General features: G+C 36.9%; 1 protein-coding gene across 5 annotated transcripts in view; it reads right to left on the bottom strand.

Moving 5' to 3' along the window:
- Positions 1–25,304, bottom strand: part of NKAIN3 (sodium/potassium transporting ATPase interacting 3) — a 370,144-nt gene that overhangs the window by 47,459 nt on the left and 297,381 nt on the right. Inside the window, exon 5 of one of the 5 annotated variants that reach the window (XM_040545734.1) lies at positions 6,143–6,332. The exons of the other annotated variants lie outside the window; for them this stretch is intronic. Coding sequence (XP_040401668.1) covers positions 6,264–6,332 — 69 coding nt within the window. The 3' untranslated portion in view covers positions 6,143–6,263. Of the gene's footprint in view, positions 1–6,142; positions 6,333–25,304 lie in introns of those variants that run through there. 5 annotated transcript variants of the gene reach the window in all.

The raw sequence follows: 25,304 nt of genomic DNA, 5'->3' as shown, positions 1-25,304 counted from the left end.
AAGTGCAGAACTCTACTGTAATAAATCCAGTAGCCAGGGAGGCCATTTCAAGTTCTGGAACCTTTTGCAAAGAACAGAAAAGCAAAAAGCCAAAGATCTCTTCATGTAGTAACAATTTTTGAAGGGGTATGCTATTTTCTTAATATAATATTCTTATAAATATTAAGAAATTAATACCTCACTTGTAGAGCAAATTACTGCACAAATGCTAATGTGCAGATGCACTGTTGACTGCCTGTGCAATTAGAAAATCTAAATCAAAATTCAGAGTAACAGAAAAAGACTCTGTGAGCTCTTTCTTCAGTAACTTCCTAGCCAGCCATGTGGCAGGAATTCTCCTTCCTCTCCTGCTCCATGCCCTTCTATTATTTCCCTGGTTTCCACTCTCCTTATCCAATAGAAGATAAGCTCAGAGGGATTCGTAACAGTGTAGAGAAGAATGAAAAAATAACCGTTTTTACACAGCACTTGCAAGTGATAGAATATTGCTGAAGCTTCAAAACTCAATATGAGGCAAATCTAGGCTTTCCTTTGAAATTCCCAGGCTTCCAATGAACCCTTTCTTTTCAGTCCAGTCACTGTGATTTTTAACACTCCTCTTCCTGCTCAATATTTTTTTTTGTTTCCCCTAAGGTTTATCTCATACAGTGTTTACAGAATTAGTGATTGTGTTTTCAGAATACCACTAAATAATGTGTTTGTGTGGAGGGATTACTCTCCATCTTTGAAGACTGGAGCTACTTTCCTGTAATAAAGCCTGTTTTCACAATTTTAGTCCTCGGAGTTTCACAGCAGCAAAACTAAACAATATGGTATTTCACACGGAAACTTAGCCATGGAAATCCAGAACAAAGTGTTCAAGCTCCATGTTTGGGGATACAGCAGGTCAAACAGTTTGAGGGGGTCTCCGGGCACTTTTCCAAATTATTTTGTACTATTGTATTTCAAAACCAATTTAGACTGGAAATTCATCTTTCTCCAGAGTATTTGGCAGATGCCTTCAAATTCTCAGACGTGAAGGGCAGACTGAGCAAATAATTATTTTTATATTTTAGAGGATTTATGTGTATTTTATAGAGTCTAAAATCCATGTTATAAACATTGCCTGCTCTGCTGAGAAAATTCTACAGTTGATGCGGTGCCAAAGCTTGTTTTCAGACTTTGTGTGGCCTCAGTGAAGTTGGCCATAATGGGAGGACCATCAGCCAAGAAACGTATAAAAGGGAAAGAAAGCACTTTTGTAGTACAGGAATAAACCAAGAAAGTCTGTGAGACAGAAGAATTAGCATGAAAGCTAGTAGAATATGGTATTCTGCAATGACTGCCATGCTCCCAGCAACAGAAGGACGTACTGAGTGAAGAGCTTCTTTGCCTTTCATTATTATTATGTTTATTATAAGAGGGGAGGCTCAGGGGAGACCTTATTGCTCTCTACAACTACCTGAAAGGAAGTTGTGGGGAGCTGGAGGTCAGCCTCTTCTCACAGGTAACTAGTGATAGGACTAGAGGGACTGGCCTCATGTTGTGCCAGGGGAGGTTTAGGTTGGGAATTAGGAGAAATTTCTTCTCAGAAAGAGCAGTCAGGCATTGGAACGGGTTGCCCAGGGAGGTGGTTGTGTCACCATCCCTGGGGGTGTTTAAGGAAAGGTTGGATGTGGTGCTTAGGGACCTAGTTTAGTGGGTGACATTGGTGGTAGGGTGATGGTTGGACCGGATAATCTTGGAAATCTTTTCCAGTCTTAATGGTTTTGTGATTCTATGATTATTGCTGATGTAAGGAAACGATACCTGAGAATTTACAGGAGACTGGTTGATGCGCTATTTCTTTTTCATTAGCTGCTGTTATTAGTTAATGTAATATCCAGTCAGTTATCACTTAAATTTTCAGCATTTTTCATTTTTAAATGACATTTGGGAATGTAATTTTTGTAAGTGGTAAAATCTGTATACAAAGGAAAAATAATTAATTCTTATTTACACCAGCAGGAGTTTTGTTATTCATCACAACAGGACCAGGATTGGATCCACAGTCTTAACTTTTCTCAGACTCCTGCTTCTTGGTTTGCTAGCAACAGTGACTTCTAAAAATAATTTTCCATCCCACCAGCAAGGTTCTTACTGTGCACCTTGCAAGCAGTGGTAAGCCCTGCAAAACATTCATTTTGAATTTGCTCTTGTGTGTTTGCCTTATTCATGACCCATCATGCTCTTTGTAAGGTAAATGTTCACTGAACTCACGGGTGGGTTTGAAGAGTTCAGACTTTGGACAGCTTTTGCTGCTTAGTTCTTTTTGTCCCTCCTTCTCTCTTTTTTTTTTTTTTTTTTTTTTTTTTGTCAAATCCATAATATATTTACCAGAACTACAGAACCATTTTCCTATATTTTCTTTTTATATTTATTTTTACTGTGTTGACAAGATGGCCTACAGGATATATAAACCAAAGTACCTTTAATTTGAATTGATAACTTGAAGAAGGGACAGAGAACACCCAGAAGTCCTTCTGTAAAGAGTACATTATCTCTTTAACACTCTTTAATAGAGCTTTCCTTAAAACAAACAACAAACAAAAAAACAAAGACAAAAACAACAAAAAAACCCACTCTGTTTTCTCTCTCTCTCTTTATTTCTTAATATATGGATCAGAATTGCATTTTCCTCTGATGCTTTCTTCATGATGTTGACTAAGGGTGAAATTTTCTCTTCAAATAAATGACTGTGTTTCTAACGAACATAATGAAAGTGCTTTCATAAGTCATATCTTTATAGATTTGATTTAGAGTCTATTTGCAAGTAGAAGAAACCAGTCACATTTATTTCCAAGTTCCCTGGATCAGTCATTATTTTCCTCCATCTTCTTCAACTCTTTAATTGCATGTTTTATAATATACTTAAGTCATGCTACCTATTATGACTAGTTTTAATCCAGTAGATTTATGTTTATACTTTAGCTTTACTAACTCTATTTGTGTATGCTTAGGATGAGTATTGTACCTCTGAGCAAGGCAGCAGACTTTGCTTCTAGCTTTATATACAAGATAAAAGTGATTTGGATTTTTTTTTTTTTTGGTCAATAAAAATAAGCAGCAGACAGCTGCGCAGTTTTACTGCTCTTGTCTCCACTAACATCCTCATTTGTTCTTAAGAGATGAATCATTTTATTCCTTCCAATCAGAATCAGTGGTCAAATGGAAATGTGAATGGCACATAACGAAGTAAATAAGGAGCGATGCGAGATGAAATTTGGTTGGTTAGAGCAGAGGTCTAGGCTATAAGGACAATAATAGAGCTCTGAAAGTGCCATATGGTGACTAAAAGGCTCAATTTGTTTCACAAGCGCTGCATTACAGTAGATAAAAGACCTTTTATATCAGCTTCTTTATATCTCATCTTTGCAAATCGACCCTACTTTATTCCTCCACTCATGTACATGTTTTTCTATTGTTAATAGCAAATGTAAGAAAGCTGAAAAATGCCTTAGTTCCATAAGAAATCAGATTTATTCTTCACAAGGTTGCAAATGTATGAATAAAGTTAAAGTTAGAAAGTTTATCTGTTACACTTTCTCTCATGAGAAATGTAATAAAACACACTGTATGGATAGAGATAAGAATTAAATCAAATCTATAAAATCAAAATTCCCTAACATATAGCAGATAATTGTATTAATCAGCTAGACCGGGGAATAAGTAATTTGCATCTTTCATTGCTCAATTGATATAACATCAGTGTAATGTATACATACTAAAATATATATGCTTTTATACATATATATTTCAAATTTGGAGAAAATAAAGCAGACATGATTTTAGGAAAGGAAATTCAAATCTGTCCACAAAGAAAAATTACATTAGGGTTTTAATCATATAGACCCTTAATCTGGAAAAAACAACGAGTTTTTTTATCTAAGCAATTCAATTCTGTAGGTTTCCATTTCTGTACAAATAATAAAAAGATACATAAACCCAACATTTGATATAGAAGGCTTGGTTTTAATCTTCCTTGAACTAGTGTAAATCAAAGTCTGCTCAGCTAACTGTAGTGGAAATACAGCAATATAAAATAAATGTGAAATGAGAATTAAGCTCAGGCTTTCTTTTTGGCATAGCTTTTTTCTTCCAAGATGTAGTATTACGTGCTGTTCTCTCAGCACCAAAGACAGCATCTTTGCCAAGGGCATAAAATGTATTACCTGGCACACAATAAAAGAACTCATATTAATGCAGAATGGCACTTTAGAGTAGGGATTGGTTTTCTGTGTACTCCTGAAAGACATAGTAAAGGATAATTGCTATTTTCATTAACTATCTCACTTACAGAGTTACTTGCAGTGGTTTAGAAAGCCAGCAGCCTGGAACAATTCTAAAATAAAAATAAAAAAACAATACAGATAGCTGTCTCTTTGATACCCTGATAACCTGTGGGAATATTCAGTCATTTCTGACAGACTTTCAGTATCTTTTAATTGAATGCTAGCACTTCCTTATACAGCCAAGCAAAAATCCTGGAAGTATAAAGACAGAAATGAAAACTGTCCAGGAACACGTTTTGAGATTGATAGACTCCACTGCAGTTAGTGGGACAAGATATTTATGGCTGTGAAAATGCTACAATAAACTGAACATCTCACTAAGGCTTCATTCGTTCCCATAATCAGTTAGGTTGATAAGAAATGCAGATCAGTTACCAGTAGCAGCAATTTAGAAACATGTTAGAAGCCAAAGTGCAATAAAAGACATAGTATAAGAGTAGAGTGTACTCTATTTTGGAGTATCCAGTGGTCTTGAAGAAAAGGTGAGCAGTCACTGGATAGACATTTAGAAGTGAAAGCTTGCCAAAAAAAAAATGGAAAGAAGAAATAAAATAGAAGGCAAGCAGAAAGAAAAGCAGATTTGTCTCTTTGCTTCCCTTTAACCTCTCTCCATCAGGTTCATTTCTTTAACAAAACAAAACAAATCAACATCAGGAAAGCCTGAATATGGCACTCCAGAAACATGCCCAATGGATAATCCAAGTGTGCTGTCATGGCCTGGGGAGTATGAGATTCCTACAGCATAAATAAATGAGTGCATAAGCAGTCATAGAACTATGTATTTTTCATGAGAGAAAAGATGGATGCTATAATTTAATGAAAGGCTGACATTTTGTAACAAGAAGATCATATTCTTGTAGCTAAAAGAGGAGAGAGTGAGAGCAGTATATGAGAAAAATAGAACAAAGCCTATATGCAAAGCTTTGGTTTAAGCATGCCATTTTTAATAATTTAATACAAATACATTGATTTGCACTTCTTTATCCTCATGTGCATCTGCTTTCTGGAAATATCAAAATGTGACCATTAGCCATTGTCTGAATATCATATAAAAAGATTATTCTCTGCCATTTAGTTTCAAAAAGTGAAAGCCTTGTACAATACACATTCTTTTGATAAATCAAGCCCAGTATTTTTAGTCATTGGTTCACAAGAAAAACATTTGTCTTGGATTTAGTTAAATCATGGTGCTGAAGTTCGAGTATGATTGCTGCCCTGTGCCACCAATGTGCACTCAGTTTCTATCAGAGAACTATGCCACACAAAATTGGCATTCCCGACTTTTAATTCTTATTAATAATTAAATGACAGCTTGCTTTGAAATGAAACCACTAACAGTGGTGCAAGCAGGAACATACTGCAATTCATTGTGTTCTCCGAGGCCTCCAAATATCAGTGTTCAGACTGAGCACACAGGAGCATTAAAAGAACTGTATTTTCACACAATTTTCAGTGTGTGTTACTGATTCATTGTCACCTCACCCTGTAATTTCCTGTGATTACTTTGCAGATGTCTAACATGTGAAACAGTGAGACCGTAGTTCCCCTCTACAACAGAAAGCCGATACAAAGTTTCCTGAAATCAATAAGAGGCATAGCATGTGGCATTTGTTATTATGGTAAGCAGAGCATGTGAGCTGCTAGACAGCCATTGCGAATTTTCAAGTATTCATCCAAAATCTGAACTTTAGCCATCCTCTTTTTTTTTTTTTTTTTCAATCAGACAACTGAGTGTAATTATCTTGATATATGAAGGGAGAAGGGCTGAGCAGAAACAATTAATGCTTGAAACACTTCTTTCATCTGCTAGCAGTGGACTTCACCATCCTTCACTCCCTCCTGGTGTCATTTAATTCTTGTTTAAACAGCTCCTGCCTTTTCATTTCTTCTGCTGTGATTGTCACACCATTTCTCATAGTCACGACCTGCAATATAATAATGTCTTTGGAGTCCTCAGGCACCTGTTCCAGGTGTGTTTTCCTTCCAGTTTCCTCTATGAATGTATTTGTTCAGTGTTACTACCTAGCATGAAAAAAAAATACTTTAGCTAGAGTGGATTAAAAATATAGTAAAATTGATATGATAAATATGATAAAATATGATTCATAGAATACTAAGTTTAGGGAAGTTTCCTGTCAGCTCCTAACACTCTTAGTATATACACTTAATGCTTGTGGTTCTCCATGTCTCTGCTCTTTGTTTTTGTTGTGCTAAATGCATTTATATTGATTAACCACATTTGAATTAAATAAGCAAACCCCTTGTTGAAAAAAAAAATCAATACTGTCTTTAATTCTGAAAATGCCATTTTGTATGCAGAAAAAAAAAAATCCCCATTTAAACATGAGCATGAAGCCACACAGACAGAAATACAGACTGATTTTTCAAAATCATGTCCTTTAAATACGTATGCAATGAAAATGGGCCAGATTTTTCATAACTGCTATATCAGTAATGATGGAAAGCAAAGGGATTCAAAAGCACCTACTGAAAATGACAAATAAGATGACTCCCATTTTTTCCATATCCTCAGTCTATATTGATGATATTTTAACTTATTTTGCAGCTGGTCTATGCCTAGTTCTAGAATCCATAACTTGGTTTTAGCAGGAGTCTAGATTGTCAATTATTATCAAGGGCTTTTAGAAGGTGTTAGTAATATCCATCATTGGATATAGATTGCCATTACCTTTGAGCCTAGATAAACAAAACAACCTGAACTTTAACAGGCCATTTCTAATGAGAATATTATAACTCTATATTCAGTAATTTTGCATTCAGTATGTCTTTTGATAACTGTAAGGAACATATTAATTGAGGGTTTTACATTAAAAAACCCACAAGATAAATGAAAGCATGTTAGAAAGGGTAAAAATAACAACTCTCATTATGTATCTCTTTCAGGACTAAAGGCTGGTCTAATCTTCCTTCACATGCTAACAAATTTAGCTGCCCAGATACAATTTTAAGCTATATGTTTGCTACCCTCATTTTTTTTTTCCTTCTGTGAGCATTTTGCTGATAGCAAGAGCCAGAGAGCCAGATCATATAAGGTGGTAGGTCTCTGAACAGATTTAAGGATTATTTACATGAGCAAATAGTTCCCGGATTGAGTCTCCAGCCCCTCAACACCATCTCATACCTTCAATTTTTTACAGAGATGTCAACAAAGACTGAATTTCAAAAAGCCTTCAATAAAGCCTGAGGTTTTGTGCATACTCCAAGTGATGCCAAAAATTCTATTTTTTGTTTCTTTTTCTGCACTCATGGATTACTTAACTCTTGAAGGAGCTCTGGGACACGGTTCCTGTCTTAATGTCGAAAATACAGTGGCCACAATTGTGTATTGCTGAAAAGAACATAAAATGTTATTCTCCAGACCCAAGTCCACATATAAATCCTTTCACTGGATATAAATCCAAATACATTACTGAACCTAGATTTCTCATGGCAAAGAAGCAGAAGATAAAAGGTGGGGTGACACTTCCAACACACAGTTTGGAGAATCATGAAGCATCTATCTCGCTTATTTCTCAACCACAATTCCGCCCCCTTTTCCCTTCCCCCCCTCCCAAAAAAAAAGAGAGAGATGCTGTCAAAAAATAAAATAAAATCATAGTTACTGGCTACATACATACATAGCTACAATAAAATGAATATTGCATTTCCTCTCTTTATTGGGAACTCTAAACATCAGGTTTTACTGTTTCACACCACTTTTTAGCCCTGCGCTTGTCAAACAGACCTTGCATATCTTACTGCTGCAGTCCTACTATTCTCTACAGCCTGGTAAAGAGATGAACCCTTCCAATGACTTTCAAAGATATAGGATAAATTTTCTTTTCTTTGTCATGTACCAGTCTCTGTGTCTCTCACAAGGCTATCTAGTGTATTTCCTCTAAAATGTGTTTTCTTTCCATATTCTCTCAGTTACTGCTTGTTTCTCAAACCTGTGATCTAGATGTTGTGCCAGTTTCAGTGTCTCAGATGTTCCCCATTCTGCTACCTCCTTGCTCCTCCTCTTGGTCTTCTCACAGTTTCTCCTTGTTCCCATACTTTTTTTTTTTTTTTTTTTTTTTTAATCACTTATCTCCAACAGCTCCTATAGTCTCTTGGATTCTGTCCATGATCATGTGTCTTAAACACATCTCTTCATCCATGGTACAACTCCCAGCTCATGCTATTTTATGCCTCTCTCTCTTTTTTTTTTATTTTTTTTTAAGGAATTTTCTGATACTTCCAAAAGCAACACTGCTGCACCTCTTCTTCAGAAGCTTCTTTCATTTTCTTTTTTTTTTTCAACTACCATATTATTTCAGTTGCTTTGCTATAAAATACTAAAGTTGGTTTTGATTAGTTTCTCTTTCCTTCCTTTTATGTTTGTATCAGTATTCTAGCACACAAACTAATCTTCTTACTTCTCTCTTTGTAACAGTTCTAAATTCCTCTGTTCTCCTTCACTATCTGAAACCACGATATGCCTATAGTTTTCTTTTTTCCTTCTGTTTTATCAGATCAACAAATCACCCTCTTTCTTAGGCTTCCTGAACTTCTTTGCTTTTAAAGCTGAACTTATAGCTATTTATAACAACAGAACTGGAGGCCAGTATCTGGAAGGGCAAAGCATGCTCATATAAGACAAATGAGCAATCTGTCACAGGACTTGCACTAAAATGAAACAAGACCATGCTCATTAAAAATGCATGTTAATTCCTTAAGCAATGTTTCCTACAGCGGTCTAACAAAGCCTAAACCTTTTACTGTTATCTGGGACTTCTTAAGAAAATAGATATTAAAGAAGTCTTGCAGCAGTGATGAATAGAGACTAGTAGGTACTTCAGCTCTCTGTGAAGAGAAAATGTCTTTTAGTGACAGAAAATTAGTCCTTTACTCGCTCCTGTCCAGAGGGAGCTTTCAGTTATGCAGTTAAACAAATGGAATGTGCTCCCCTTCTCTTTATTTATGCCGTTGGCCGTATCTGTGCAGACTTTATCCTTGTGAGACTGTTAGCACTATGCCATTTAAGATTAATTGAGCAGGGTTATGAATTAGATGAATATGATTTCATTAATATTTGAACAGTATGTTACAACTGCCTATAAGATTATTTATAACTGTTTGTGTATCACAATATCGTTAATATATATTGTCCAAATGAAAAACTTCTATTTAAAATATGTTTGATATTGTGAATTAAAATACATACTACAGGCTGAAAGCATGTAACAAACACATTAATTATTAAAATAAATGTACATGCATATTAGCTAATTATTTTATTCACATTTTCAAACTAGCAGAAGAATGAATCCATACGTCTGACACAATTCCACAAATTACTCACACCATAATAAGTAAAATGACCTTGCTTCACCCTTCTAAACAGCCTTAAGAAGGAAAACAAAACAGAGTATTTTTTGCATGCTCAGAAGTTCAATTATTCAAGCCCCTAATCCTAGACTTATTAAAAAAAAAAAAAAAAAAAAGGACAAATCTTAGTTGAAATCACAACTTTACTTTTATTCTGTTGATCCAAACATTGGCACTGAGTTAGAATAACTCACAGAAAACTCCCCAGAGCAGCAACCACTCAGTTTATTCAGTGCAGTAATTAGCACTTTATTAATCAGATAACAGCTCTATTGGTGATGTAGAAACACAGATACATACTTTCCCAAATATGCACATTACCCTAAATTAGGAAAAGTTATAAACAGGGAAAAGAGGATGACAAGAATTAAGGAAACAATATGTCCAGGAAGAGGAGGATTTAAGTGGAGAAAAAAGCAGGTCAGCACATTCTGAAAACAATAATCTAAAACATAACTTTTCTGTTGGAAATACTTTTCAAGCAATAATGCTGGGACCGACCAAAGGGAGATACAGTAGCAAACTGGATATGAATCTGTGCTGGGAAATGAAAGAAGCTAGTTTGATTTTGAGCTGGATATGTAGAAAAAGTGCATGCTAGAATACTGATAGCCCCCTTCTACACAGCACTGATAAAGCCAGTTCCATACAGACTTCCATCTCAGCATGAGAAGATGCCAAGAAACAAAAAGAAATTTTGAGAAAAATAAATATATACATACATGTGAGAAACAGAATTTTCACAGGTAGAAACATGAAAAGAAAGACTCTGAAAAAAGGAATATAACACAGGACTCCCGAATTTATAGTTCTACACCTTCATATTACACTTAAAATATACTTGTTTTTCATGACAACAAGAATTTCTGCTTTACTTGAAGTAGCTTTAATGCAGATTTAAACATGGCAGATTAACCCACTATAGGTATCTTTTCTTTAAGTTTTGTTTTCTGTTGTTGGCCATTATTCATCATTTGAGTGAAGTGTTGAAATAAAAGAATATATATTTCAGGAGGTAACAAATTTGAAGAAGGGAAAATACGATTATGTTTAAAGATAAAACAATAGTAATAGTGAGCAAATAGCATTTCACTTCATTGTGTTCTGAGAAAATGGTGATGTTTTGCTCTTCTTACAGCTGTAACAACATTTCCTGTCTTCAAAGTGTTAATTTGGAAAGAGAGATCAGAATCTTTTTTATACATGTATACGTATTACATGTAAATAAATTTTAAAAATAAAATGATGAAAGAATCAGAAAATATTTGTGATACTGAGATAAGTAGAATGAGAATCAGATTCTTTCCCATGTCAAATAGGGAATATAACTGCCATTTAGAATTGAGCTACATATTTTAAAGCAGAATTCCTTGACCTTGTACATATGCTGAACAAAGGAACTGTTATTTTTGCATCTGTGGTTTAAATGGATTGTTAATTTTTACTTTTGCTTGTAAGGAAACAGCAATGACACAAATAGGGCAGGGAGGCAGAGACAACACAGAACTTGTGTAACCACTCAGTGCAGGAAACAGCGTGACAAATTGGTCAGATTCACTGTTTTCTGTCTGAAAATCAGCAAGGTCATGCAGAGATATTAGGGTTGACTAGTATTTCCTGGTAGTTTAAACTTCTTCCGATCACTCATTCTAAAGGACAGCAAGACGCAAGCCCTCTTGTTTCCTGAAACATCTTTCTTTGCTAAAGCTGAGAGATGTGCTAAAATTTATAGCTGCGTCCAGAACAAAATGTCAGATGGTTTTAACCAGCTGCTTGACTTCAGAACAAAGCCTTGGGTTCATTAGGGAAACACAGAAGTATTTGCAAACATTGCCCTTGTTCTTTGATGGAGTTTATTTATTTTTATTTTTATTTTTATTTTTATTTTTATTTTTATTTTTATTTTTATTTTTTTCATAGTAATGGAAATGAGAACTAGGTTCAAATTGCTGGGGAAAATAAACAAACAAACGAACAAATAAATACTGATGTGTAAAATAGCATATTCTATGATTCTATGAAAATCTAGCATATACATATTTTCAAACTAATGGCAAAAATCTGTGTGTGGTCTGCAGTGCAGGTACCATATAAAAACATCTGTGTGTCATAGATAACTCTAAGAAAAAATCATGTTGCTCAATATCTCAAAGAAAAAAGAGGGGATTGGTGATAAGAGCATGTATTTCACCTCATCTTAAACCTCTACTGGAGCTTTTGTTAGTGAAAATGACTTTTGAGGCTGACTAATTAGCTGATCAGAGACCTACCCCTAAAATGCCTGAAGCAAGGGTCATTTCAAGGGTTTTGCTAAAAATAAATGTGGTAGCTTTAAAGGCCATCACATTTTGAATATGAAACTTATGATTGCTCTGATTCCAACAAAGATGTTTGGCTGGGAGAAAGGAGTCCTACGAGAAATACATGAAAGGTTTTGCAGAAAAAGATGTTTTATTAGAGTAAGAGCCATGTTTTTGAGAATACGGAGTTGCATAGAGCCACAGATCAGCACCTGGAGGTATCTTTCTTCCTTTATGACAGTGGTGTTTTAGTGGGTCTCTTCACAAAATGTTCCCACAGACAATTTCTTTGGCAGTGCATTTTAGGCAGTAACCTTTTAAACTTCCCCATGAGGAATTGCCAGGACTCACCTGTGCACCCACTGCATTGTTTTTCGAGATTTTTTGCAGTGAGAAACCATTGGTACTTGCCTGTTTCCTCTCTTCACAACCTCTTGATAACAGTACTTCAACTTCTGAAGCAAGGCACAGAAACAACACTGCCAAGCAATTCAAGCACCAAGAAGACAAGGTGGAGGCTGGAGGCAGGTGAGGAGGCAGAGCCCAGTCCCTGACCAAGGTTGGGGAAACGCTGTACAAGGATGCAGATCAGGCCCAATTCGAACACACTGTCCAGTGTTTCTAGTGATTAAGATCAGTGATGACACAAAATTTACTTTGATTTTTATTTTTTCTTAGCTGAAATAAACAGGTCTTTTTATCAAACTGACTAAAACAAAGAACAGTTTTAGTTTTTAAGCATGTTTATCACAAGTATCAGAGGTTTGCAAATTCAGTAGCAGATTCTGTTGTTGCTACACACATTGTATCCTGATTTAATCTGAAGAAAATAAATCTTTTCAAATTGGTGAATTATTCAAACAGAATTATGTACATTAAATTTTTCTGCTAATTGATTTTAAATATTTTAAATAGAGTAATGTATTTTCAGCATATATATATATTTTTTTTCTAGAAGGCAGTTTTACAAATTGCTATTTGAAAAAGAACTCACCAAAACTAAGCTAACAAAACCCCAATAACCTTTAAACTATTCATTCTGTAAAGAACAGATTTCATAAATTAAAATGAGTAAAGACAAATTTGAAAATAAAATTGCACCAATACTTTTACTAATTTAAGATTTTTCTTCATTTCACAACCAACTCTACTAGCAAACTAGGTCACAATCAGTTTAAAACTTAGTAACTTAGCCAAAAAAGGGAGCAAGATTTTGCCAACAATGCCAAATTATGCACTCTAGCTAAACAAGTAATTGAAGTGTGATTACTTACTGCTGTAGCAAAGATCAATTTGAAGTGATTTTGAGGAAAATGATGATCCTACTTTCAAATACATTTCCACAACCCTAGAATTCCTAACTATGTAAATATATATAATTATAAATATATAAATTTACAATATTCATATCTATATTTTTTTACATTGGATTTATAATTCTCTCTCTGTCTCTTTCTCTCTCTTGTCCTTCAAAGGGCTAATATCTGTATAATTCAACTGCAAAAATAAAACATAGACAGAAGAAAGTACTAGAATTGCTACAAAAATCCATATTAATCACTGGGAATAATATGATTTTTCTCTTTGAATACTTAAGGAGCATGCCACAGTTCACCTATGGAGCTAACTACAGTAAGCAGTGAAATGAAATAGTGCTAGTATATAACACCTGCAAAAGCATTCCTGTAGAAGTGTGCTTTTCTAAGGAGGACATGTACATTCCAATGTATGAATGTAAAGTTCCAATGCAATTAGCTTCCTATTAAAATATTCATTTATTTCTATTACTTCTTCATACCTGAAGATATATATCAACTTGCAAGGTATATACCAAATGCAGTCCTAAAACAATTTTGGACACAACACAGCTAAGATACAGGTCAGCAAGGTGCAATATCCTTCTCATCTTTTTCTGCTTGTAAAAGCATTTTACAATGTGATAACAAGGGAGAAAAGACATAAATGTAAGAAAAGTGCCTCCATGCATGTGAATCACACTTGAAAATAGCACCAGTATAATGAGATTAGTTCAAACTGGGATCATTTCCCAGTCTCATTTCAACCTGGAGGTCTTCCTCAGACACTGATCCCGCAGGTTCATTTGAAGCATGTGGGTGCTCAATTAGACTTTTTTTTTTTTTATGATGCCTATTAAATTACAGAAGGTGCTCTATACTGAAACCTGCAAAGCACTCATTAGCACAGTGTTATAATAGTGAGCTAACTTGATTGCAAAAGCAGAGGCTGAGTAGCTCTTCAGTGTTTTCTGAATGAAACTGATTTTAATTGCCTGCCAGCTTAAACCTTGTGACATTGCAATGCCTCTTTGGAACAAATAGTATCGAAGGCTCTACCAGCTGTGCCCATGCTTGCATCTTCCTTTCATTAATAGCCACATGAAGAGGACTTAGGACTGAGGTTAGCTGAGGAAAGTTCACAGAATCACAGAATCATCTAGGTTGGAAAAGACCTCCAAGATCACCGAGTCCAACCTCAAGTTTTGCACTTCTTGTCCCAGTGAGCCCCTGCAAAAAGACAGCTGGTATTCTGGACAAGATCAGCGCAGCTTAGCCATGCTCCACTGATCACTGGTGCTGCTGCTGATCCCTGAGAGTATGTTTTGGTCTCATATCAGGAATGGGCAGCTTGACTTGATTTGTTTAAGTTGCTCAGTACTCTCTTAGATGTTGCTTTGTGAGGTTGTAGGCAGCTGTAGCCAGCTGCAAGCTTCCAGGTCTCCTGGAAACTGCTCTGAGCTTTTTATATCACTGAATGTTTCTCTCAAGCACTTGTATTCAAAGGGAACATCAATTACTCCAGAGCAGAGACTGATGGCTTGTATGAAACAAATCAGAGAGTCTGATGCCTCTGACTTACAACCTAGCTATAACTCAGCACTGAGCCAGAGAAGAGTGATCCATGACTGATAGTGTGCGTGCAGTGACACACAAGGTGACACGTGTATGTCAGCAAAGAACAGAAAGAGGTCATAGGACTAAATCAGTTAATAACAAAGTAATGGCTGCACAGCCCAGTGCTTGGGAAGCTATGACTCTGGCAGTGCCTCGTGGAGGAATGAAGTGCCCCAGGAGAACACCTCTGGTGAGACTGTGTCACCTTTCCTCACATTTGGTAATGTCCTTGTTGTACAGTTCCTTTACTAAGTTTGATGAGCTCTCCTCTGAAGTGAGGCACTGCTCAGGTGGCAAAGTATGGCCTTATTATAGAGCAATTGAGTTTGGAACCAGTTCATTCAGAATATTCCTGCTTCTGATCCTTGTTGTAATTTCAGGCTACATTAGACTGCAGCATAACACATTTTGCACAAATATTTACTAAGGGATGACTAACCTAGTACTACTGGCATATCTGTTACTGGCTTGCAACTGTTTCTATTCCCACCATAATCTCCTTAAGAGAGAATCTATACCTTCTGCATATCTCATTTAGAGTGAAAGTAATTGAAAAATCATTTTGCCTCCGGCTGCTATGTAGAATACAGGAAAATGGCATTTTTCTAGGACTACTAGACAAGTCTCCCTTCATATTAAGGAGTCTCTAAATGGAGAAAATTACTTTTAGTGATTCCCTCAGCAGAAAAATAACATACATGAGGCAAGAAAATATCTGTCATCAGATCAAGTTTCAGACATGAAGAAGGAATCATGCACTCGTAAGCTTGTTTCTTCTTACCAGGTACATCAGTTGGACTGACTTCTGTTTCCTTTGTTTTGTACAACCTTTGTAGGTGCCTTGCTGACGCAGGCAGAGAGATGCAATCAAAATTTAGGCTAGCAAGACAGATGAGAGTCAGACATAGGGAGGCTCTGTGGTCACAATTTGAAAATAGAAGTAACCTGTGAAGAACAGAGGTCATTTAATCTAAGATATAAATGAGGCTCACTACTCAAATCTCTTTAAACATATAAGTGAAATTTTTAACTGATATGTTCTGGGGATTTAGCCCAAGTATGAGGTGTGATGATATCAGTGGATAAAGTCTACATTAGGTACCATGTTCTCTTTTGGGCACAGCACTTCAAGTAACATTGGAGAGAATCCAGAGAACAGTAACAGTTATCATGGGCTTGGGGAAAATGGTCTAAAGTCACAACTAAAATAATTAGTTCAGCCTAGTCTAGAGAAGACTATAGTAATCAGCACAATGTATGATAACAATTTTCAAATTTGTGAACAAGAATCTAAAGAGAAATATAAGCAAATTTTCTTTGTTCACAGCCTGAAAGATGTGAAAAATAAAACCTTCATTTTCATAAAAAAAAAAAGTTGGAAAACTTTCTGGTTATGAGAACTGCTAATTAGGAAGACTGGAATTGCTTGTGTGGTTGAACTTTGCAGAACAGATTGTGCAAAGATCCATAAATGATGGTAAAGATCACTTGATTTTCCCTCAGTGCATAAAGTAAGATCTGATGATCTCTTAAGATACCATGGAACTTTTTTTGCTACATCACTGATGTTTTGTTAAACAAATAATATATATACTACTCTAAGCATTACAAGTATTAGAAATACTTAGTGAACAGATGTAATACTGAACCATATTAATAAGACTAGAAAAAGGATAAAATGAGAGCAAGCTTTTGTTTCCAAGGCCCTATGTCCAGGTCAGTTGTTTGCTTGCTTGTTATCCCCAGAAGTCATGTCTGCAGTAAATTGTCCATGTAGACTGTTTTCTTTTAGGAACAGGATAAGAAAAGGATAATAACTCAGTGTCCAATCATTGTTTTGTCTTAGATATTGGATAAATATACATTCCTAAGGCCTTCCAGAGTCCTGGGAGCTTAAGCAATGGTTTCACACACTTATCTTTCTGTGAAATGCACAGTTGTGTGTTAGCTAGCTAAAGCTAAGTATATGTGTATTTCTTATAATAGGAAGAAAGAACTAAGGAATTCCTTATGTTTCTTAAGAAAGCTGTTAGATAACGCACGTGCTGGTAATTGCCTACATGTCACAAACTACTGATGGGAGGGTCGATATCAGTTGTGGAAAGGCTCAAAGCAATGCATGACTCAAAGTTGTTTCTTTGGCGGTGTCTTTCTAAAAGACAATGAAGAGCTCTCTACAGAAAGGCAACAAGAAAACTCGGCAAGGAGGGTTGGTGCTATTTACTCCAGAGCTAGTGCAGAAGAGGAAAGTAGAAAGAAAGGCAGGCAGCAGGATGAGGAGAGCTGCAAGGCAATGACTGTCAGTGTGGGCTCTCTGATGGATGCAGAGAGAATAGGGGGCATGAGCAGTGCTTTTTTTGACACCTGCAAACCAAAACAGAGAGCACTTCAGACTACACAAAAATTCTGTATGCAACAAAAAAATGGAAAATTCACTTTTTAATATTTCACAGCAGCTCAATGTAGAGACCTTAAAAGTAACCACAAGACAGCCCCTATGCACATGCTTTGTTACTTTTTCTTTTCTGTCTGTTGTCATGTAAAATGCTCTCTTTTCCTTGAGTGTTATTCTTGCCAGCCCATGAAGCGTTCTCACCTTGGGCATCCAGACAAGAAAGGACCAAACCACTAAATGCTGTGCTGGGGTTTAGAAGGAATGCGCTAAGCAATAGTTGTGTTGCATATTAGGGAGTGGGGAGAGCTAGGTTTTTGTATGTTCTTTAATAACATAGTAGGTGGTGAGAGAGTGCAAGAAACTGGGAAAAAAAGGAAAATTAGAATGGTGTTAATGTCATCATGCTCACAAACCAAGACTTTAAGCCTTTCTTACAATCATATTAATATCACACTGTGCTGATTAAACACAATCTCCTCTCATCTTTGGGTCTCCAACAGATGTGTGATATCTTTTCACAGAAGTTTTAGACTGTATGAAGTCTCCCAGAGGCCCTATTATTTTGCTAGCACTCCTCCAACCTGCCACAAGCTCTTCTGCTTTACTATGTTCCCACTTTCTCTCCCAGCTGTTTTAATTCTGCTTGCAGACCTGCAAGTTGATCCTGCTAAGTGACTGTTAATCACTCAGAAGGACCTGTACTTACCCTCTCTCCAGGGAGGGCTGGTACTGGCGATCATAATATGAGACTACCTAGAAGTATCTGAAGTATCTGCACACCTGACAAACTAGAGCAGCAGCAGGTGCCATTCAGCTGCAAAGCCACACATCAGCAAGAGTTGACACTGGGCTGGGGTGGTCTCAGAGCACTAGTGCCATGCACAGGCAGGCTGGCCAGCCAGGTACCGTGGGCTGCCTGTGAGAGGGCATGGTCGTTGGATGCCACTTTTTCTGGGCAGGGAGGGGGCATACAGGCTTGCTGTCAAGTAGGGTAAACCAGTATTTTCCAGAGGAAATGCAATAATGCACATAAAGAGGATGCACTGTACGTAGGCACAAAAATGACTTATGAATGAAGGTGTCAATGAAAATCTGTCCTGGTTCACAAGAACGTGCAGTTCATACACATCCCCATTCCCACAAGAATGACTGCTATTACTCCCTGAGAAAAATCGAGGCTTCCAGCACTCAAACTTAACTGACCTCTTTTCTATTACAATTATGTTAGCATAACTGGAGAACAGGACTTAAAACACATGGCTGAATGACCCACTGCCAGATGATAATTATTTATAGCTAACACAATCAATAAATTGTGTAGGTAACTGACTGCTTAAAATTTACTTCTGTGGAAAATTTTTCCTTAACAAAGTCACAAAAATCATAGTCTATTCCCATGAGACTCATAAATATTTATTTGGGAAAAAATTATTTGTAATTATTTGCTGCTGTTAGTTTGCCTCTCTAAATATTTTCTCAAATTTAACAGACCCAGCCCAATCACAGATATTAATGATGGGAAAGAACCAGATAGTTTTCTTCTCTAGCTGAGTACCATTGTCCTCTTTCTTTGTGATGTGCTTCCTAACAAAATGCTGTGAGGAATTTTGTTGTGGTTTAGCCCGGCTGGCAGTCAAACACCACACAGCCGTTCGCTCACCCTCCCCCCTCCCTCTCCGGGATGGGGGAGAGAAACGGGAAAGTGAAGCCTGTGAGTTGAGATAAAGACAGTTTATTAAGACAGGGAAAAGAATAACAACAATAATAATAATAATAATAGTATTAATAGTAATAATGTGTACGAAATAAGTGATGCACAATGCAATTGCTCACCACCCGTTGACCGATGCCCAGCCTATCCCCGAGCAGCCGGCCCCCCCTCCACCCCGGCTAGCCACCCCTATATATTGCTCAGCATGACGTCAGATGGGATGGAATACCCCTTTGGCCAGTTTGGGTCAGCTGTCCTGGGTCTGTCCTCTCCCAGCTCCTGCTGCATCCCTAGCCTGCTCGCTAGCAGGACAGAGAGAGGCTGAAAAGTCCTTGGTTTGGTGTAAGCACTGCTCTACAACAATTAAAACATCAGCATGTTATCAGCGCTCTTCTCATTCTAATCCAAAACATAGCACCCTGCCAGCTACTAGGAGGAAAATTAACTCTGTCCTAACTGAAACCAGGACAAATTTCTACTGTGTCTCTGCATTCCTTTGATGTCTTGTACTTGTCCAGTCTCAAAATCTTCAGCATCGTATTGAGTGCCTCTGCTCAGTTGAAACTGTGCTAATGACAGTATCTTTTTCTTTACTGCTTACTGAGACTGATGCTTTCTTTGAAAGTTCCCTGCTCATTTAAATCTTTGCCTGGTACTTAAAAAGCAGTAGTACATGGCTATGTGACAGGCATTGGTGTTCTGTCAGTTTGGTCCAATGTGTCTCACTTTGGCTTGTTGTAAATCATAATTCACAGACAAGACACTACTAAGACCTGAGTGAACGGATGTTCTGAGAAACTCAAAATGCCAATTACGAAATGACGGCTAGATGCAATGTGTTCCTGCTTATTCAGGATTGTTACTTCTAAAATAAATTGGTCTCTCGGTGTCTAAACCAGATTTTTTTTTTTTCCAGTAAATTATCCTGATGAAATTCTGGAAAGTTTCTGAATACCAGTGAGACAAATGTCTTGTGCCTATATGACAGTAGCCTAATGTCAGCTAAATAAACTGGTGATAGTGGTGACCCACTATATCTTAAACAGACCACTTATTTTCAGAAAAATATCACTGGATTAAACCTGAGCACAGCTTTCAAGCAATTGCTTGACACAGAAAAGAAGAGAAGAAACAGTGAGAATAACAACTTCACAGTATCACATAGTGTGGTGCATACAAGGGGTCTGATCTCTGCTATAGAGAGTCCCCTTTTTCCTGGACTGCCTTGTTTTACTTACTGGCAGATGATGGTGCTTCTGTTTGCTAAGCATTAGCATTGTGCTCTGCAGACGAGTATAAACAAAACCACTCAGCCAACATGTTTATAACAAGGAGTTTGTTCTAGAAGGTGCTCAGCACCTTCTGAAGTTCTTCAGCATTTTTTCAGGATTGAAGAGATGAGAGAAAACTTAACAAAGACACTACAAAGGAAAAAAAAAAAAAAAGATGAAGATATCATAATTTGCCCTAGATTTTACAGCACACATCAACTAAGAAGCAACTAGCAATTCTTCTTTGCATCCTTTTTTTTTCTAATATTTATTTTTTCCTTGAAAAAGAGTAAATAGCAATTAGTCCTAACATGTACAGGTATGAAGTACCCCAGTGTCAATTACTGTCTACATAAAGGAATAGAAGAATAAAGTTAAGAGAATTGGGGTATTTCAAAATTGGTGCTTAATTAGTAATGCTCTTTCACTTGTGTTCAGACATACCAACTGTATATAACACTTTAACCCAGAAATGTCAGGCTAGATTAGGCATGAATTATAGTACAGGTACTGGTACGGAAAGGTGCTTAACACTAACCATGAAGGATGGAGCAAAATGTGTACAAGAAATAGAGCATCTGTGCTTTCCTACAAGATGTGAATGTACTACTTAGAGTCAGCTTAGACTTCTTCTCTGAAGAACCCTTCTAACCTAACGTTAGAAGGGAAGGATTTCTCCTCTCTATTTATCACTTAGCCTCTTTGTACATTCTTCACTCTTCTGCTTTCTCTATGCATTCTTGCTTATCTTTCCTCCTCGTGTCATCAGCAAGAGTATGAGATCAAAAGTCCATTTTGGAAGGTCCTAGAGAAGGTGCTCTAAATTCTCTAAGAGCTACTGGGACTTTGCAGATCACCTATGGGAGCCAATGCAAGGCAGCTCTGAGGGCTGGAGCTTGCTCTGCGTTAACAGAATTGTCAGAGAATGGATCTGATGTATTTAAAATACAGTATTGAGACAGGAATCTACTAAATTTCTGTGCAGTCAGAGAGCAAAAGTATTTAACATTAGAGCTTTCCCTTTATCTCTTCTTCCCTGCAGACTTCAAACTCCTGTTCTACAGCAGGGATCTCCTCAGTAACAATATGTTTTCTCTTTTTAATTGGTAGGGTGGACCATTTTCTTTTGGTCTAATTCTCAGAAAAAAAGTTGGATATTAGAGCTAAGTTAGCTTCAGGCATTAGCATACTATGGAAAATTTGGGGCAGAATGTTCTAAATTTGGTAGAACATTCATTATATCATTATACATATATATCATTATACATGTTTTATCAAGCTAAGCAACCTTAATGACCATTAGGGCTGTGTCTACACGAACAAGCAGTGCAGAACACCAGGTGCAGAACCAAACAGCGAAACAGCAGGACCTCAGAACCTCATAGCTATACTACGCACATATCAGACTCTTTTGGTTTGGTTTGGCTTTAAAGTTTGGACTAGCTCTGCTCTGATCCCATCAGCTGAATGCCTGTTTTGGGCACTCAAGCCTGAGGTGTCCTACAGGAACTCATCTTCCAGTTCAGTTTCATGCAGAAGGAGATCTTGATATGAACCACAGCACAGAAAGTTGTCATGGCTGAGAGCTGTCCTGCAAAAGCCAACTCTAATCAGAAATGAAACACTTATAGAAATGCATGTTACCAGTACTAAGGATAATATTGCAAGAACAGTAACAAGGGTATCATAAAATCTTAGTCTGGTTCCCATGGGTTCTGGACACCTTAATCTTCCATTTGCTTGTGCAAGGGCTCACTTGACATATCTCATGTTCAGAATCAGGGTTTCTGTTTTCAACAGAACCCGATTTGGGGTTCATCAGAAACCTGTGTTAGTGACACTTGCCTATGTTCACTGTTCAGAGTAGAATATGTGTGAGCATGACTGATCAGCAGCAGATAGAAATGTCAAAACAGGAGCATAAGGGACCTAATTCTCATTTTAGAAGAACTGACAAATGAAAAAAAAGTCCTAAAGTTGACAGGCAAGAGAAAAGTGGGAAGAGAGCAAAGCTCATCCTCTATAAAGAGAGAGTAGATTGCAGTTTATTTTATGACTAAAGGAGAATCATGGAAAATATAAATGAGGAAAGTATATAAATTACTTTCAGCTGAAAGATATTAATATTAAATTTGAACTGAGCATAGACTTGTTCATGGGATAGTATCAGATGAATTACCCATTTCAGTAAAAGTGCAGCTTTGCAGACCATAAAATTCATAGAGATGGCAACAGCATTCTTAGAGCCATTGCACCTGCAAAGATCCAACCAATAAAGTCTAATGTGTTTCTCCTGCTTTTGCTATTTGTCTCGATTCCACTAGGATTATTGCTCAGTCTGACCTACTCATTTAAAAACTATGCATCCACACAGTCCAGATGCTGCTGCTTCAGGTCAAAGTACAAAGCAGCTCCTACTTTACATCCTCTCCAACCCCAATATATGCTGTCTGTAGTGGCTTTGGAATTCAAGCAGTCATAGGCAAGTTCCTCCTGAATTATGCCCCAAAATATTGTCTGTAAGTAACTGTCTAGAGAGTACACATTTGTGATGCAGAACCATGCTGTTAAATGCATTAAGTAGTAACCAAAACATTAGGTTTTACTTTGAACTAACATGGTGCACATTTTAAAATCCCCACATGTGGGAAGAAAGAGTAAATCCTCTGCAGTTTACTCATAAATATTTATAGGATTATTCAATCCATTGTGTAGTGAATAACCAAATGCATTCTGATCTAAACCAGTTCAGCTTCTCTATATATATAGTCTATCCGGCAGAGTGCAATTACAAAACACTTTTTTTGTTTGTTTGTTTTTTTGTAATTTCTACTCCAGCTCCTTGAAGCACCTAGCATTTGATCTTGGCAACATAGAACTCAAATTGTCCAGGGACCCAGCATCTTAGATATTAGAAATGCATGTATTCTTTAAGGACAAAACTATATACTGTGTACTTTATATTCACATAAATGTATTCTGTAAGGACAAATCAATATATACTTACATCCTACATTTCTGATCCTGGTAGGAAATTCTACTGCCAAGTAGAGCAAACCCACAAAAATAACTTAATTCTACAGATCTGAGAAACGATCACTGCTTTTGCTTTTTATGGCTTTATTTTATTTTGAAAGCAAAAAGGAAGATATATGGCCCAGGTGTAGGATGCGAATTTTGACTTAACATATTCATGACTGGGGCAATTGGCAAGGCCTACTATTTCTTATGAGTGTAAACGTTCATGCTCAGCCTTAATTTTTTTTTTTTAATATATATTCTGGTTGTTCCCACTATTCAGTTTATTTACCGTAGAAAGTTCTTTTTTTTTTTTTTTTTTAATCAGAAAATCATAGTCTGAGGCATAGACTGAAATGTCGTTTTCAGCAACAATTTGGAAACTGAAAAATAAGAGATGAAAGGAGCGAGAAAGCAAGTGGGAAAGTGCAGATGCATTTTCATTCTCAAGAATGTCTGTTAACTCAAATGAGAGAAATACTGACACAAAAGAAAAAAAAAAAAAGAGGTTTAATTCGCCATGGAAATGTACAAAACTTTTCAAAGCAAAGTCTTTGCATATGCTAAAGGCACAGATGATATTCCATGTAAAGGATTACTTTTATCTTTATTGTTTTGAATATGTTGGATCATAAGAATGAATGCTCTCCAACTGCCACTTCAAAGCTGCACAGATAATCCCATATCCTTCTTGCTTTGTTTGCATTTTTAATTTTGCTCAAGTGAAAGCAAAATCAAAGCTCATGCCTTATTCTCTGAAAAATGTCTGTACAACCTCCCTCAAAATTCCAGCTTGTCTGCACCAGGGTAAGTTACAAAGTTCTTAGCTCATTTGAGGATATTTCTATTTACTTTGTGTTTGCCTTTTTTTTTTTTTATATATGATAAAGTGCTTCAATTTCTCACTGGATGGAAGTCATCAATCTCTACCATTCTCAAAAATTCTTCCTCTGTAGATCAGGGGACCCCTAATCTGTGGAGCAGGTGCTGATGTTGAAGCAGGAGCAGCAAGAGGAATGTAATTGTTTCTGATGCACGTGACAGTCATTGTCACTCAGCCTGCAGTGCAGGTGTTGATAAAAGCAAGGTCAAACTCCAAGTCATTTTTGCCTGTTCTGGTCCCTGAGCCTGAAAAATGGGCTTGAGTGCAGGCAGCCTGTCCCCAGTTTCTTTATCACCCAGTTGCAGGCTCTGTGCGCTGTGGTGGTGGCTTGCCCAAAGGAGGAGAGAAACAGCTGCAAATGTAAAATTCCTTCACTCATTGGTGAAAAGTTCCCAGGTGACAGCAGTCAGTGATCAGAGCAGGTCTGGTGCCCCTTCATCCTGCCAGCTCTCTCCATTCTCTTTAAACTGATCTCTGCTTAGGAGACCCCAAAAGATATGGTCCCCACCTTTACACTTACTACAGAAAGTCTTGCACCCCAGGAAGAGGCTGAGAATATTAACATGAAAGAGAAACAGTTGGCTTGGAAGGGCTTATAGATCAAGTGCTTTTCAATGGCATTTTTGTTCAAAGCACTTTAAACACAAAAATAAATGCAAGTTAGGGAGCTTTAAGCCAGTAAAGCCTTTTTCTAGATGACATTATTTCCTCAGATGACTTGATATGCAATGGCTGGTAGTTAAAGTAAGTATATCACAGTGTTACTCCTCTAGTCTTTCATGAAATTGGGCAACTTATATAGCAAATTTCTGCGTGCTTGCCTTCTCACCAGAGGGAATACGTCTTACATCCCCCCACAAAACCCTACAAAGAAATGAGTGCCTAGAAACATGCTATTTATTGTAATGAGCACCCTAGGTTCAATAATACTGTAAGAAAATATGTGAAGGTCCTGGAAAGTGCAAGATCTATGCAATCTTCCTCTTACTCATCATTTTCCATATAAATTATTTTATCAATAAGCACCTAGAGGCTTATTTTTCACTTGCATCAGTTTTACAACTGTATGTTTCCATTTATTTCATCAGAATTATTTCTGGTTTACAGTGGTGCATTTTAAAATATTTTAATAAA

Source organism: Cygnus olor, chromosome 2 (genome assembly GCF_009769625.2).
Source record: "Cygnus olor isolate bCygOlo1 chromosome 2, bCygOlo1.pri.v2, whole genome shotgun sequence".
In the NCBI taxonomy this organism is placed as follows: domain Eukaryota; kingdom Metazoa; phylum Chordata; class Aves; order Anseriformes; family Anatidae; genus Cygnus; species Cygnus olor.
The sequence above is the reverse complement of the archived record's forward strand: the minus strand, read 5'-3'. Positions and strand labels throughout refer to the sequence as shown.